The 14,193-nt window shown below is 52.7% G+C and overlaps 1 protein-coding gene across 3 annotated transcripts in view; it reads left to right on the top strand.

The window, feature by feature from the left end:
* Nucleotides 1-14,193, top strand: part of EPHB2 (EPH receptor B2) — a 184,903-nt gene that overhangs the window by 156,246 nt on the left and 14,464 nt on the right. For 2 of the 3 annotated variants that reach the window (XM_072827894.1, XM_072827895.1), the window contains exons 6-8: nt 2,618-2,742; nt 11,062-11,224; nt 13,375-13,483. In XM_072827894.1, the coding sequence (XP_072683995.1) occupies nt 2,618-2,742; nt 11,062-11,224; nt 13,375-13,483 (397 nt within the window). The remainder of the gene's footprint in view (nt 1-2,617; nt 2,743-11,061; nt 11,225-13,374; nt 13,484-14,193) is intronic. The other variant, XM_072827896.1, reaches the window with a different exon arrangement.

Below are 14,193 nucleotides of genomic sequence, written 5' to 3'. Positions count from 1 at the left end.
ATAAGGAAGACAGAGTCCCCGTGTTGGACTGAGGAGGAACCTGCAGGGCGCAGGGACCTGATCTTCCCAAGAGGCAGGGCTGGGAGCCAAGCCAAGAGCCAAGCAGCACCCCCTTGGGTGCAGAAGAAGCAGAGGTTGTCAGGGATGATAGGACCACGGTCTAAGTCCTTCTTGCAGGCGCCGCCAGCCTGTCTCGGGTATCTCGGGTCAGTTCCCATGGACCTGCTTAGGCTCATGCTGGCCTCTGGGCCAATCCAACTCCAGGCGAGGGGCTGCCCGGGAAGGACAAGCAGGGGGCATTCGAGCTGAAGACCTCAGGGACCTTCCAGCCTGCCCGTGGTACAGAGGAGGAAGCAGGTCCAGGGGTGGGGGACAGCTTGCCTAAGGTCACTCGCTCAGTGAGCAGCAGGCCAGAGCACAGAGCCTGGGTCTTCGAAGCAACACAATGTCCCCTCCACCCTGGGGCTGAAGGGACAGGAACAGCAGGGAACAGGTGAGCCATTGCCAAGCTTCAAGCCCCGATGAGCTCCTACCGGTCCCTGCTCCACGCTCCCATTCATACAGAGCACCTGGGAAGCAAGATTTGGATGAGGAGGAGGAGGGTCAGTCTCAGGCTCCAGACACCCCAGTGTGAGCCGAGATGGGGCATCTGCTTGTCACAGACTTGCCCAGGAGACAAGAGAGACCATAATAGGTGCTCCCTTCCCCCTGGGGAGTCCTCAGCCCCTCCTGAGACCAGGAAAACCTCAGGCCCAGAGAGGCAAGGAGGCTCACTCCAGTCACACAGTAGGGAGGGACCACATCAGGAGTCCACCCCGCCCCATCCCGCTCACGGGGCGAGCACTGCCACGGCAGACCCAGGTTCAAATCCCAGCTCCCCTACGGGGGACGTGGGGGCTGTGTGATGTCAGGAAGCCCCTGGCCACTCTGAGCTTCGGCGTCTTCACCCGTCGGCGGAGCCAGTACTGCCCCCTCACCAACGGTCAGCTCAGGAAACAGATGCGGAGGGCCCAGGGCTGTGGGTGACACATAGTAGGTGCTTTGCATAGGTTTATTCTATTTGAGGAGGAGGCGAGAAACACAGGCCCGGGTGAATTATGAAATAAGGGATCCAGGAAAGGGCAGCTCCCAGCCCCTCCCCAGACCTCAGCTTCCACATCCGTAAGACGAAGGGATGGGACTAAATTATTTCCGAGTCCTCCTAGCACTGAACAAGCTGCCCCTGCCTTCCTGTCTCCTTCATTTACCCTCTGTGAGGGCACTAGCGGCAGAAGGGGGAGGGATGGAGGGTGGGATTTTATTGAGGTGGAATTCAGATACGATTAACCATTTTAATGTGTAACAACAATTCAGTGGCATTTAGTGCATTCACTGTGCGGTGCGACCACACCCCTGTCTAGACCCAGAACATTCTCCCTCCCTGCCCTCAGCCCTGGCAACCACCAACTGCTTGCTGTCTGTGGATTCACCTATTCTGAATATTTCATATAAATGGACTCATAAAATATATGACCTCTGTGCCTGTCTTTCACTTTGCATGTTTTTCAAATTCATCTACGTTGTAGCCTGTGTGAGCCCTTGATTTACTTTTATGGCTGAATAATATGGGATGGAACGTGTATACCATAATGTGTGTTTCCATTCATCCGTTGATGGACACCTTAGTGGTTCCCGCCTTTTGGGCCTGGTGAAGAGTGCTGCTAGAAACGTTTGTGTACGAGTATTTGCTTGGGTACCTGGTTTCAGTTCTTTGGGTTATGAAATCAGGAGTGCGAGTTCTGTGTCATGTGGTAACTCTATGTTTAACTCTTTAAGGAACTGCCAAGCTGTTTTCCCACAGGGAGCTATGGGTTTATTTTTAGGAATTTATTTCTGGTGGTCGTGTTTATTCAGTGCTATACCCCTGGCGCACAGTAGGCATTGGATGCATATTTGCTGAAGTGACAAGTGAATCTCCCCGCCTCCCACACCCCTCTCCCAGAGCCCCATCGCGCCCCTCTCCCAGAGCCCCATCTGGCATCATGTCTTGGGTCTGGAGGTTCCTTAGTCTGGGAGGCTGTGAGCTCCGAGAGAGAATGGACCACTTTCATCTAGCTGCTTGGGGCAGGGCGTCTGGAGAAGGGTCCAGTGCATCTGTCTCTCCCCTGGTGTGACTTGAGCTCCCCAGGGATGGCCAGAGTTGTCTGTTTCTAAAATCTGAAGGTGCGGGCAGCCCGGTGGCTCAGCGGTTTGGCACCTGCCTTCAGCCCAGGGCATGATCCTGGAGACCCAGGATCGAGTCCCACATCAGGCTCCCTGCATTAGGCCTGCTTCTCCCTCTGCCTGTGTCTCTGCCTCTCTCTGTGTGTCTCTCATAAATAAATAAATAAAATATTTAAATAATAATAATAATATAAAATAAAATAAAATCTGAAGGTGCTTCATGAAAGCAGCGCCCATGGTCCTGCACAAGACCCTCTGCCCCGCCTCTGGCAGCCCCTTGGGCAGGCTGTGTGGCCTCAGCCAGATGCCTTCTCCTCTCTGATCCTACACTCTGTCCGTCTGGGTACCTCTAAAGTTGAGGCCAGAGGCTGCACCCTCTCCTGCCCTGACCCCTGACCTCTGACCTCTCTTCCAGCTCCGTCGGCCGTGTCCATCATGCACCAGGTGAGCCGCACAGTGGACAGCATCACCCTGTCGTGGTCCCAGCCTGACCAGCCCAACGGCGTCATCCTGGACTATGAGCTGCAGTACTATGAGAAGGTACCCCTGCTCCTGGGTGCCCTCCCCCCCTGCACCTCCCTGGGGCCTGGGGTTCCATCATCCCATGAGACCCAACCCCCTGGTGCAGCAGAGAGAGAGCACTGGCCTCAGAGTCAGGCTGCCAGGCTCAGCTCTGACTCCGGTCCTCCCTGGCTGTGAGACTCAAGCAGGTGCCTTGACCTCTCTGGGTCTGGGGCATCAGGCCAGCAATCTCAGGAAAAGGTGACGGTCACGGTCCTTTCCTCCCCAACACCATTCCTCTTGACTTCAGTGGGCCCGATGTTCTGAAAGAACTGGTTTCCCAAAAAGTTTCACCCATTCTGAAGCAGAGAGGTAAAGCCACTCAAGAGGGCTTCTGTACAGGGTGAGCGGAGAGCTCCTTCCTTCCCGGTGTCGCTCTGATTCCAGCTAAAATACTTGTTTTCATTTGCCTGGGCGCCGTTTGTTTGCAGAGTGGTTTCTCTTTGAGCTTTTAGATCAGACCCTTGTTACTCCCTTGGGGCCCTCAAGGACCTAGGTACCCGGGCTTGGAAGCCACTGAAGTCGTAGAGAAGCACTGGGCTAGGAGTGAGAGACTGTAGGTTCAGATCCCAGCTCCATCCGTACCCAGCCATGTGACCTTGGACAGGCATCTTACCTCTCGGAGCCTCAGTTTCCTCCTGTGTCAGGTCCAAAGGAGATTGCCTCTCCTGACTGGGGGCTGCGCAGGTCAAGGAGAAAAGGCAGGGACGGTGCCCAGCATCACTCCCGGTCCTAACAGAGTATGCTTTCCCATCCTCCCTTCCGCCCTGCCTGCTGCATGGTGGGCAAGAGCTACACGATATGAGGCCAGGTGAGGCCAGCACATCTGAACATGGGCCCTGCCTGGGGTAGGAACTAGGGGGTGGATAGAGGAGCTGGACATCAGAGGCCCAGGAAACTCCCTCTTTTTGACTGAAGACTTTTCTTACCTATGTCTCGAGGCACCAAACAGCCAAAGAGGCTGTAATGGCCCCTGGGAAAGGTGTCATGGGGAATCTCATTTAGACTAAGGTGTGAATGACTGTAAGAAGTGCTTTGGTTGAGGGTTGAGAACTGGAAATGGATGGAAAAGCTCTCCCTCACGGCTGCGAGGAGGAGAGATGGAAGCAGTTCCAGCCACCCCTGCTGGAGCCCTGCCTTCTGAGCCAGCCCCTCCCTTCCACTCTCTGAACTGCCGGCTCAACCCAACTCTGGTGAGTCTCAGGGGGCCGTCAACTCCTATCCAGCCTCACCCAGTGGGCTTATTATTGCTTGTTTCCTTGCTCATCCCTTGCTGTAGGCAGTGCTGTCTGAGAGGCCAGGGCCATCCACCATCTTCTCCCCAGCACCCTGGTTGAATGAATAAAGGAATTGATCCCTTCCTGTGGCCTGTCCAGGGTGGAGACCTTGCCTTACCTCTGCTCTTTCCCCAGCCTGGCACACAGTAGGTGCTCAAGAGGTGCTGTTGGATGGCCTGAGCCGAGGCTGGCATGAGGGAAGCAGCTCCACCCCTCCTGGGCCCTCGAGGGCCTTAACGGAGCCTAGGCGTCCCGTAGCCTGAGCCAGACCAGCTGTTCCCAGCCCCAGGAGGCCCCAGGCCCTGCAGGAGCCAGCATCTCCACCCCCTCTAGCGGGGACAGCTTAGTGACTCAGAATTCAAAAAAGACAAAAAAAAAAAAAAAAAAACTAATTAAGCAGCTTTATGATTAAATGAAACTGAACATGTTTGTCCTCGAAGACTAGAGCGGAAATGAGGAATCCCGGCGCGGGTCCTGCCTACGACCCATTTCCTACCAAGCTGGGAGGAGCCAGGGAGGCTGATGGAGGTGTGAACCGGGAAGGCAGCTCTGCCCTACTTTCAGCTGCTGCCCGGCATCCCCGGGCCCCCGGCGAGGTGGCAGGACCAGCACCCCTGCAGCGGCCGCGGCCGCCACCTGTGCATGTTCCATGAGCGCACACCGTGTGCCAAGGGCACTGCCTCCATCATCTCATTCCGACTCACGGCGGTGCCTTTCACCCGGTTGGATGGGAGGGGGAAGTGAGGCACAGAGAGGTTGTGTGGCTTGTCCAAGAGCACCCAGCTGCTAAGTGGCAGAGCAAGGATCTGGGCCTGTGCTCTCTCTCTTCACCTGGCTCTGCGGCTACTGGCTTTCTCTCAGGGATGCTTCTGGGATGACTGTTAACAGGTGGACCAAGGGAGGCTCTGAAGAAGGATCTTAGGTGCACATGGCAAGAGAGGGACAGGCCTGAGGTGATGTGATGAGACATGGCCCTACTCTCTCTGCCCCTCCTCCCAGGTCCTGGGGTGCCATGAGGGGCAGCTTGGCATCTGCCGGTGGAAGATGGACACTGTTTCATTCAATATCCACTGTCACCAACTCCGGGCTGGGCCCTGGGATAGGCACTGGGAGTGCTGAGATTAGCCAGACATCCCCAGGCCTCACGGCCTTCACAGGCCAGGGCAAAAGACAGATCCAGACACAAATTACCATGAGACAAGTTGTGACCTGGTCACAGAAAGGCCAGCAAAGATCCTTAGGGGCACCGAGGAGGGACCCATGATCTGCATATAAGTGAAGGGAAGTCTTCATTCCAGTGACATTTGAGCTGAGCCTTGAAAGATGCTAGGAGTTCACCAGACAAATGATGAGAGCAATCATCCCAGACAGCAGGAACGGCACATGCAAAGGTCCTGGGGCAGAAGAAGGCAAGTGTGGAGGAGCAATATGAACAAGAGCGAGACTAGTAGAGAAAGAGTTAGAGAGGGAGGCAGGGCTGGGATGTGGTGGGCCTTCTATGCCTTTGGAGTCTGGATTCAATTTAAAGTACTACGGGAAATCATTGGAAGGTTCTGGAATGATGTGATCTGACTCGGATTATGTTAAAGATCCCTGAAGCTTGCTGTGTGGAGAATAGACTATAGAGGGACCTGGGGGCACAGACCCTTCAGAGGGCTCTCACAGGACCCCAAGTGAGAAACGACGGTGGCATGGAGTAGGGGCTGGCAGCAGAGATGGTGAGAAGCCGACAGACTCAGACAGCATTTTGAAACTCAGGGGACCAGGGAAGCATGAAGGACAACTCCCAGTGGATGGTGATACCTTTTCCTGGGGCCAGTGTGGGTTGGTGATATGGAGACACAGGTGCGGTGCTTGCCAGGGGTGGAAAGGTAGGGCCAAGAACAGAAAGGAGGATGTGCAGAGATAAAAGGGACACGGATGGACTGAATCAGGAGGACGGCAGACCTAAGGGGAGAAAGAAAAAGGAGTTGATGGCAAGGGTCGGAGGAGACGCCAGCGCAGGGGTCAGGGCAGTCTCGGTCCCCGACCTCTCAGGCTTCCAGGTCAGCCTGGCCAACCCATCGGGGAGGGACGACCAGAGCGCGAGCTGGATTTCTGACACGGGCTCTTCCCCAACACCTCGGAACCCTCCCGGGGCCTGCCATGGATTTCTTTAATGAACGCTGCACATCCTCCCAGGTGGGGAAGTTAGGCAGCCAGCCCTGCAGTCCCGAGTGGGCCCTGCCCCCACTGTCTTTCCCACTCCTCCTTTCCTTCTTTAGAAAGGGCTCTTTTTGGAGCGAGCTCTCCGCTTGGCCTTTCCCCAGCTCCACTGGGGATTTCCCAGCCTGCCCGGAGCCCGGAGCTAAAAACCACTTTGCTGGAAGGCTTCTGGATGCCGCTGACGAATGGTGTTGGCCAGACCCACGCTGGCTCTTTCCATCGGCTCCAGCGTCCTGGGGGAGGTGGCCTCCTTTGGCAGCTGCCCCAAAGCACGCAGGTTCGTGCTCCCTTTGGCTCCCCCAGCGCTCCAGGAGAAGATTTATTTGTGGGGCCACCTATGGCAGATGGGCCCCTGTAGGCCTCATCGATTTGTGTTTATGCAACAGGAATTTCTACTTGGCAGAGTGGAGGGGAAGGAGGGCTGGGGGCGTGGGAGATGAGCTGCAAAAGTCCGGGCTGCGTAGGTTGTTGTTGTCCTGGGCACGTGGAGCAGTGTGGATGGTTGTCCAGTGCGGACGTGGAGAGCGTCGTTCTCTCCCTCATTCCCTTTTATACTCACTCATCCACTTCATGAATGTCGATCAAGGCTTACCCTGTCACGGTGTTGATAACAATGACGGCGATAACCAGTATTTATTAAGTCCTTATGTGTCCTGGAGACTATGCTAAAAGCCATACCTATTTTTTTCCTATTGAATCTCCACACTCACTCTATGTGGCATATGGTGGTGTTATCCCACTTTACAGATGAGAAGATCGAGGCGCATAGGGCTTAAGAAATGCACCCAGTGCCTCACTGGCTCATTGGTCTCTGGGAAAAGGATCCCAACCAAGGACTAGTGGATTTTTTCCTTTTAAAAAAAAAAAAAAGATTTTATTTACTTTTGCATTTATTTATTTATTTAGAGAGGGCGCATGAAGTGGGGGAGGTGGGAGGGGCAGAGGGAGAGAGAATGAATCTCCAGCAGAATCTGATGTGGGGCTTGACCTCACGACCCTGAGATCACCACCTGAGCCAAAATCAAGAGCCCGACGCTTAACTGACCGAGTCACCCAGGCGCCCCAGGACTAGTGGATTTCACACTAAATTTCTTTCCCTGACCTGTCGATGCTTAGTCCTTATTCAGATAAAAGTACTCCAGCCACGGGAGAAAAAGGAGGGGAACTGATGACTCTAGAGCAGCCCCTTTGTGCCAGACATTACCTGATCACGACAACTGTGAGAGGCTGGCATTTAACTGTTCCTTTTCTGGAGTAGAAAACAGGGGCCCAGGAGAGAGAAGGGTGTTTCCCAAGGTCCCAGTGCAGGTTAGGGGAAGAATGGGCATTGACATGACTTCCTTTAAAAAAAAAAAAAAAAAAAAAGATTTTATTGTATTTATTCATGAGAGACACACATTGAGAGGCAGAGACACAGGCAGAGGGAGAAGCAGGCTCCCTGCGGGGAGCCCAATGCGGGACTCGATCCCAGGACCCCAACCTGAGCCAAAGGCAGACACTCAACCACTGAGCCATCCAGCTGCTTCCAATCCCCCGCTCTGTCCTGTTCCCTGTTTTAGAGAAGTGATTCCTCATTCTCCTGAGGCACCTATGCCCCTGGCGGTTACCCCCATCTCCATCCTATAATCAGGAACTGAAAACTTCCACCCTCTGTAAGTGGAATCAACCAGAGCAGATTCCATGTTGCCTGGGGGCACCTAGTGGACAATCTTGGCACTGCAACCCACGTTCGTGGATTTATTTTATTATTATTATTTTTAAGATTTTATTTATTTATTCATGAGAGACAGAGAGAGAGAGGCAGAGACCTAGGCAGAGGGAGAAGTAGGCTCCATGCGGGGAGCCCGACGCGGGACTTGATCCCTGGGACTCCAGGATCACGCCCTGGAAGGAAGGCAAGCGCTAAACTGCTGAGCCACCCAGGCGTCCCGTATTATTATTATTTTTTAATTTGTCTACAACGTTCCTTCATTTGTTAGTGGCAGTAGTTAGTGACCACCACTGTGTGCTGATCCTGGGGGTCCCCGAGGTGAATGAGACAAGGTCTCTGCCCTCGGGAAACCCACAGTCCTCGGAGAACACACATGCATATCAGAACAACAGATGGGAGAGAAGACAATGAACCTGCAACTCTTCCTGGGACATCTGAGAAGTCTCCCCAGCAAAAGTGGTACTTGTTCTGAGTCTTGATGAATAAGGAACTGCCAGGCAGATGGAGAAAGGGTATTTCAGATAGGGGAAGCAGCAACTTGTAAAGCCTCAGAGTGTCCGGGGAAGGTAGGGTTGCCAAATAAAATATAGGACACCAGTTACATTTAAATTTTTTTAAATAATTTTTAGTATAATTATGGTTTAAATATTGCATGGGGAAAACTTATACAAAAAAAGTATTCGTTGTTTATCTGAAATTCAGATTTAACTGAGCATCCTGTATTTTTATTTGCGAAGTCTGGCAGCCCTACCAAGAAAGGAAGGGGAAGCATTTGGAGGACCTGGGGATGTGACAGGCAAGACTGGCAAAGGACAAGTCAGGAAGGGTCTGGAATGCCAAGCTAAGGAGTACAGCCTTTACCCTGTGGGAATCAGGGCAGGTCTCCGTGTGCACACCTCTGTGCTTGGTACAGGGGAGCAAAACCCAGCCGCTTCCTTCAGGAGTTAACAGTCAAGGCTGTGGGATCATCCTGTGCCCAGGATGAGGGAACATGGAAGAAACCCTCCTAGGGCATCCACAGCATGTGCTCTGGGGCTCAGAGGAGGGGAGGCACTTCTGGCTAAGAAGTCAAGCTGGCTACCTGGAGGAGGGGACAGATGAGCTGGCTCGCTCAGGAAAAGAGACTTTCTTTGTGCTGCTGCCCCCTGGGAGATGTGAGGGGTCGGGGGGGAGGAGGCCCTCACGGGTCAGCCCCCATATCCCATGTTCTTTCTCACCTCCTTGCCTTTGCACCTGGTGCTCCTTACCAAGCATGCCCTTTTTGACCCGGGTGACTTTGGTTTGTTCTTCAAAACCCCATTGCATCACGCCACTCTGCAGAGAGCTTTGCTTGACTTCACTGGATGGCCCCTTCCTACCGGCGAGGTCACGTGCCCCCAGCACACTGTGCATATCCTACTGGTATCAGCGCTTTTTTCATATTAGTTCATTTTCCCCTCCCAACAAACCCTTGAGGTGGTAGGGACTATGATCCCCATTTTACAGATGATGAAAAGGAGGCAAAGAGAAGTTAAGAAACCAGCCCAAGGGGGAACCTGGGTGACTCAGTGGTTGAGCGTCTGCCTTCGGCTCAGTTCATGATCCTGGGGTTCCGGGATCGAGTCCCAATCGGGCTCCCGGCAGGGAGCCTGCTTCTCCCTCTGCCTGTGTCTCTGCCTCTCTCTGTGTGTCTCCCATGAATAAATAAATAAAATCTTAAAAAAAAAAAAAAAAAAGGAAGAAGAAGGAAAAGGAAAGGAAACCTGCCCAAGGTCACAGAGGTAATAAATAGGAGAGTCCGGACTTGAACCCAGAAAGTCTGGCTCCAGTTTGTGATGTTAACCTCTATGCTACGACGCCCGTAATGACATTGCACGCACTGAATTTAATTGTCTCAAGAGAGTTTTCAAAGGCTCTGTGGACCGCGCGTGCACGTGACTGGCATGTACCATCAGGTGTGCCTGTTTCTGCACAAACGTTCTTAGCTTTCATCAGCTTCTCTGAGGGGTTGAAGTCTCCACACTGTTTGTTTTTCTCAACTGAGCTCTCTGAATCCAGCGCCCGTGCCTTCGTCCCTTGGAGTCCCCAGGGCCTAGTGCACAGAGGGTGTTTGGAGAAGGTTTGTGGGGTAGCTGACAGATGCCGGAACAGGCTTCATCTAGACTGGCAGGCACCTGCATCCAGCTCAACCGCATCTCCGTTCCCATCTTGTCCCGTACTCCTTGGGTCACCCTGGGCAGTACTCCGGTCATAAGTGGCATTCTGCAGCTCTCTGCAGGGAACATTAGTTCCTGGGTACTCAAGCCTTGGGCATAAGAGGTAGGTCCCTGTAGGTGCCTGGTTTTGAGTCCCAAGGAAGCCACCAGCTAATACATGAACTTGAGCAGCATTTTCCCCATCTGGGCCTTAATTCTTGCCTCTCTCAAGTGTGCTATAGCTGAACGGGGGGCCCTTCCACACAACGTATCAAGGCATGGAGCAGGGATGAGGATGCAGGAGTGGGTAAGGTAGGCCTTCTTCTTGGCTGTCTCCAAGAACTCACAGCCCAGACCTCAGGGTGTGCACACGATGGCCACTCAGCATCTGTGCGTTAGTCAGCTATCACTGAGGATGCTGCTGCAAAATAAACAGTCTCCAGAATACGGTGGCTTCCAAGTGCCTATTTTTCTTGCTCATTGGCTAGAGTCAACTGAAGTGGCCCTATTTCAGCCTAGGAGTTAGGTCAAGGTCTTCCCTACACATTTCTCATTCTGGAACCAGCTGTTCCCCAGGTTCAGCCCCATGATGGCCAGAGGCAGGAGCACAAGAGGCCAAGCCAACTCCACAAGCACATTAAAGCCTCCACTTGCATCATGTCCTCTAGAGTGTTCCAAGGACCAAAGCAAGCCACATGGACAAATTTGGCATCTCACCAGGCAGAGAAATATACTCTGTCTTCTTTTGTGGGAAGTACTGGGAAGTCACATGCAAAAAGTATGGGTGTGTAATTCTCTTACAGGGAGGGAGTGAAGAATTGAGAACCACAGATGGTTATCCAGTGGCCTAACCCACCCCAAGTGGCAGGAGTGGGCTCTGGGCCCTCTGTGGGCAACAGCCTTGCTAACAGTCTTCTCTGTTCCTTGGCAGGAGCTCAGTGAGTACAACGCCACAGCCATAAAAAGCCCCACCAACACGGTCACTGTGCAGGGCCTCAAAGCCGGCGCCATCTATGTCTTCCAGGTGCGGGCACGCACCGTGGCGGGCTACGGGCGCTACAGCGGCAAGATGTACTTCCAGACCATGACAGAAGGTGAGCAAGAGGAGGGCACTGACTCCACAAACAGAATAAACTTAAGGGCCACCATTCCTCCAAAGTGCCTTGGTACAAATTAGAAAAGGCGCCCGGAGGGTGGGGGTGACTGGGTGACGGGCACTGAGGGGGGCACTTGATGGGATGAGCACTGGGTGTTATGCTATATGTTGGCAAATTGAACTCCAATTTTTAAAAAAAGAAAGAAAGAAAAGAAAAGGCTCCCCCTCTTGTAGATGTCAACCCTCCCTGGTGGGCAGGAACAGGCTGTACAGAGAGGCACTGTTTCTGTGGCTGGAAAGCACGTGGACTCCTCTGTCACCATCATGTCGCAGGACTGTCAGGAGCTCGGCCCTAACTTGCAGAGAGACCCTGAGCAAGTCACTTCCCTTCCATGGTCCAAATTTTTCTCATCTACAAAATGAAAGCATCATATTCAATCTTTGGGCGCACACCTATTTTGTCTGTTCACTACTGCATTGACTTGCAGTTGGCTTGAGAAGAATGCTGAAGTTCAACAGGAAGAAGTGCTGGCGTGGATTAGTGACGTCTGCCCTGGGCAAGAGTGGGAGGCTGCAGCCCACATGCTGTGTGTCTCCCAGTCTGGGACCACATGGTCTCTAAGTGCCCTTCCTGCTCTAATAATCTTTGAAGACCAACAGAGTTAAGAGTATGGGCTCTGATGGAAATTACAGTGCTGATTCAGCCCTAACTGTGTGGCCCTGAGCAGCTCTGAGTCTCAGTTTTCTCATCTATAAATGGGGATGATAACTATCTCATTATCATCATCATCTTTATCCAAATTGTGTAAAGATGGGGGCTAAACGCATATAGCCTGGCCCAGGGTTGGCACTAGGTCGCACACATAGTTAGCGCTCACCAAGTGTAGTTAAAGGTCATAGTTATTGCTGTGAGTCTGGCAGCCCTTTCACCAACCTGCCAAGCTCCAGGGCAGCTTTAATTATGACCAGACTATGGCGTCCCCTCTAGACCTGCTTTAATCTCTGGTCATGACCTTGGTCTTTGCCTTGCAGAACATCCCAGAGGCTCCTAGACCCATGAATTCTTGTCTTATCACAATACTCCTCCCTAATGGCTCCCCCATCCTTCCAGGGTGCTAACAGCACCTCCTCTGTAAAACCCCACCTCCTTGTGGCCAGCATTTTCACCCTTCTCGGCCCTCTTGCATGTTGAATGGGTTTCATTAACCTGGGGCCTGAGGGACTGTCCCAAGATCCTTCTTTATTACCTCGGCAAATGCATGATGGTGCTAAGGACCCAGCACTTACCCGGTCCCTGACTTCAACAAGCTCTTGTCTGGTCATGGAAGCAAATGAGAAGTAATAATAATAAAATTAAAAACAATGATGCTGTTGATGGCATTGAAAATGTGCTGAGTGGTTTCCAAAAGCCAGACCAATGATGAGTGCATTTTATGCATTATTTCATTTAAGCCCATACACGGACCTGGGTTGAAATGCTGGCGTTAGCCACTTTCTAACTGTGTGACCGCAAGAAAGTCATGGCATTGCTAAGCCTCCGTGCCCTCATCTGTAAATGGGGAGAGGGGGCGTCATGGGCACTGAATCATAGGATTATTCTGAGAATCAAACAAGATCCATAACAAACTTAGCACAGTGACCAAAAAATAAAACACTCAATAACAATAATAGGTCATATTTCCGGAGTGATTACTCTCCTGCCACATGTCCTTCTAAGTGCTTTACACATCAACCCTATGAGATGGAGACTATTGTCCCCACTTTACGGATAAGGAAACTAAGCCACAGAGACATAAGGCACTTTGCCAGAGATCACGGACAGGAAGTGGCACTGTCAGGACTCAAACTCGGGGAGCTGGCCTCAGAGTCCGTGGTAAAAACTGCCTCTCTGTATGTCAGCTTCTTATTATTGTTGATTTTCATGTCAACATTAAGGTATTATGCCCATTTTATAGATGAGAAACTAAGGGTTGGAGCAGTCCATGGACTTGTCCAAGGTTACCCATGAGTGAGTACCAGCTAGTTCTCCAGTGCTCTCTCAGGAGCAGGAGCAGAGTCTCTGGGGATCCCGAGACCCGGCGGTTGGGGGGTGGTGCATTAGGACTCCCAGAGCCAGACTGACAACACTCCACGTGCTTTCTGCCCCAGCTGAGTACCAGACAAGCATCCAGGAGAAGCTGCCACTCATCATCGGCTCCTCGGCGGCTGGCCTGGTCTTCCTCATTGCTGTGGTCGTCATTGCCATCGTGTGTAACAGGTGGGTGGGTATCCCCAGCCCTGTCCAGGCCTGGCTCTCCGTCTCTTCAACCATTCCTGAACAGTCTGTGAGCCCCAAAAGATATTCCCATCATACCCCAGACCAGAGAGAGGCCCAGGCAAGCAAGCCTGGATACTCTCCCACCTGCCTAAATGGTCACCATCAGCTACAGTCCATCCCTTTGGATTAGGGCTGCCTTGACAAGTCCGCTCTTCATGGAGGTGGCCCTTAGAGACACTAATACTTCCGCATGAAGGAATGTCTCAGAACAGTCAGCAGGATGCAGGGACTAAAGGGATGATGGAAAGGAAGTCCAGATCGCCCCACTCTCTGCACTAGTTGAGGCCCCTGCATGACTAGGGCTACAAGTGGAGGGTCCGAGGGGAGGTTGATGAGCTCAGATAAGCCTCCCTGGCTTTGGTGGCAGGAGAAACAGAGAATGTGGATAGGAGAAAGTGGGGGAAGGGGCATCCCAAGTGGCTGGCACAGGAGACAGGAGGTGGGACCTGTTCCCTGACTTCTGCTGGGCATAATGCAGAGACTCTCTTCTTCCTTAGATCCCCACTTTAGAACAGACTGGGCCATAAAGTCAGATGGACAGAAGCCCCTGGGCTTTCTGGGGCCATGGGAGATGACTTTGAAAGGGGCTTGACCAGAGAGAGAATGGGGCAATGGGGAGCCTGGATTTGAGGTGGGAGAGGTGGGGAAGG

Source organism: Canis lupus, chromosome 5 (assembly GCF_048164855.1).
Source record: "Canis lupus baileyi chromosome 5, mCanLup2.hap1, whole genome shotgun sequence".
NCBI lineage: Eukaryota > Metazoa > Chordata > Mammalia > Carnivora > Canidae > Canis > Canis lupus.
The sequence above is the reverse complement of the archived record's forward strand: the minus strand, read 5'-3'. Positions and strand labels throughout refer to the sequence as shown.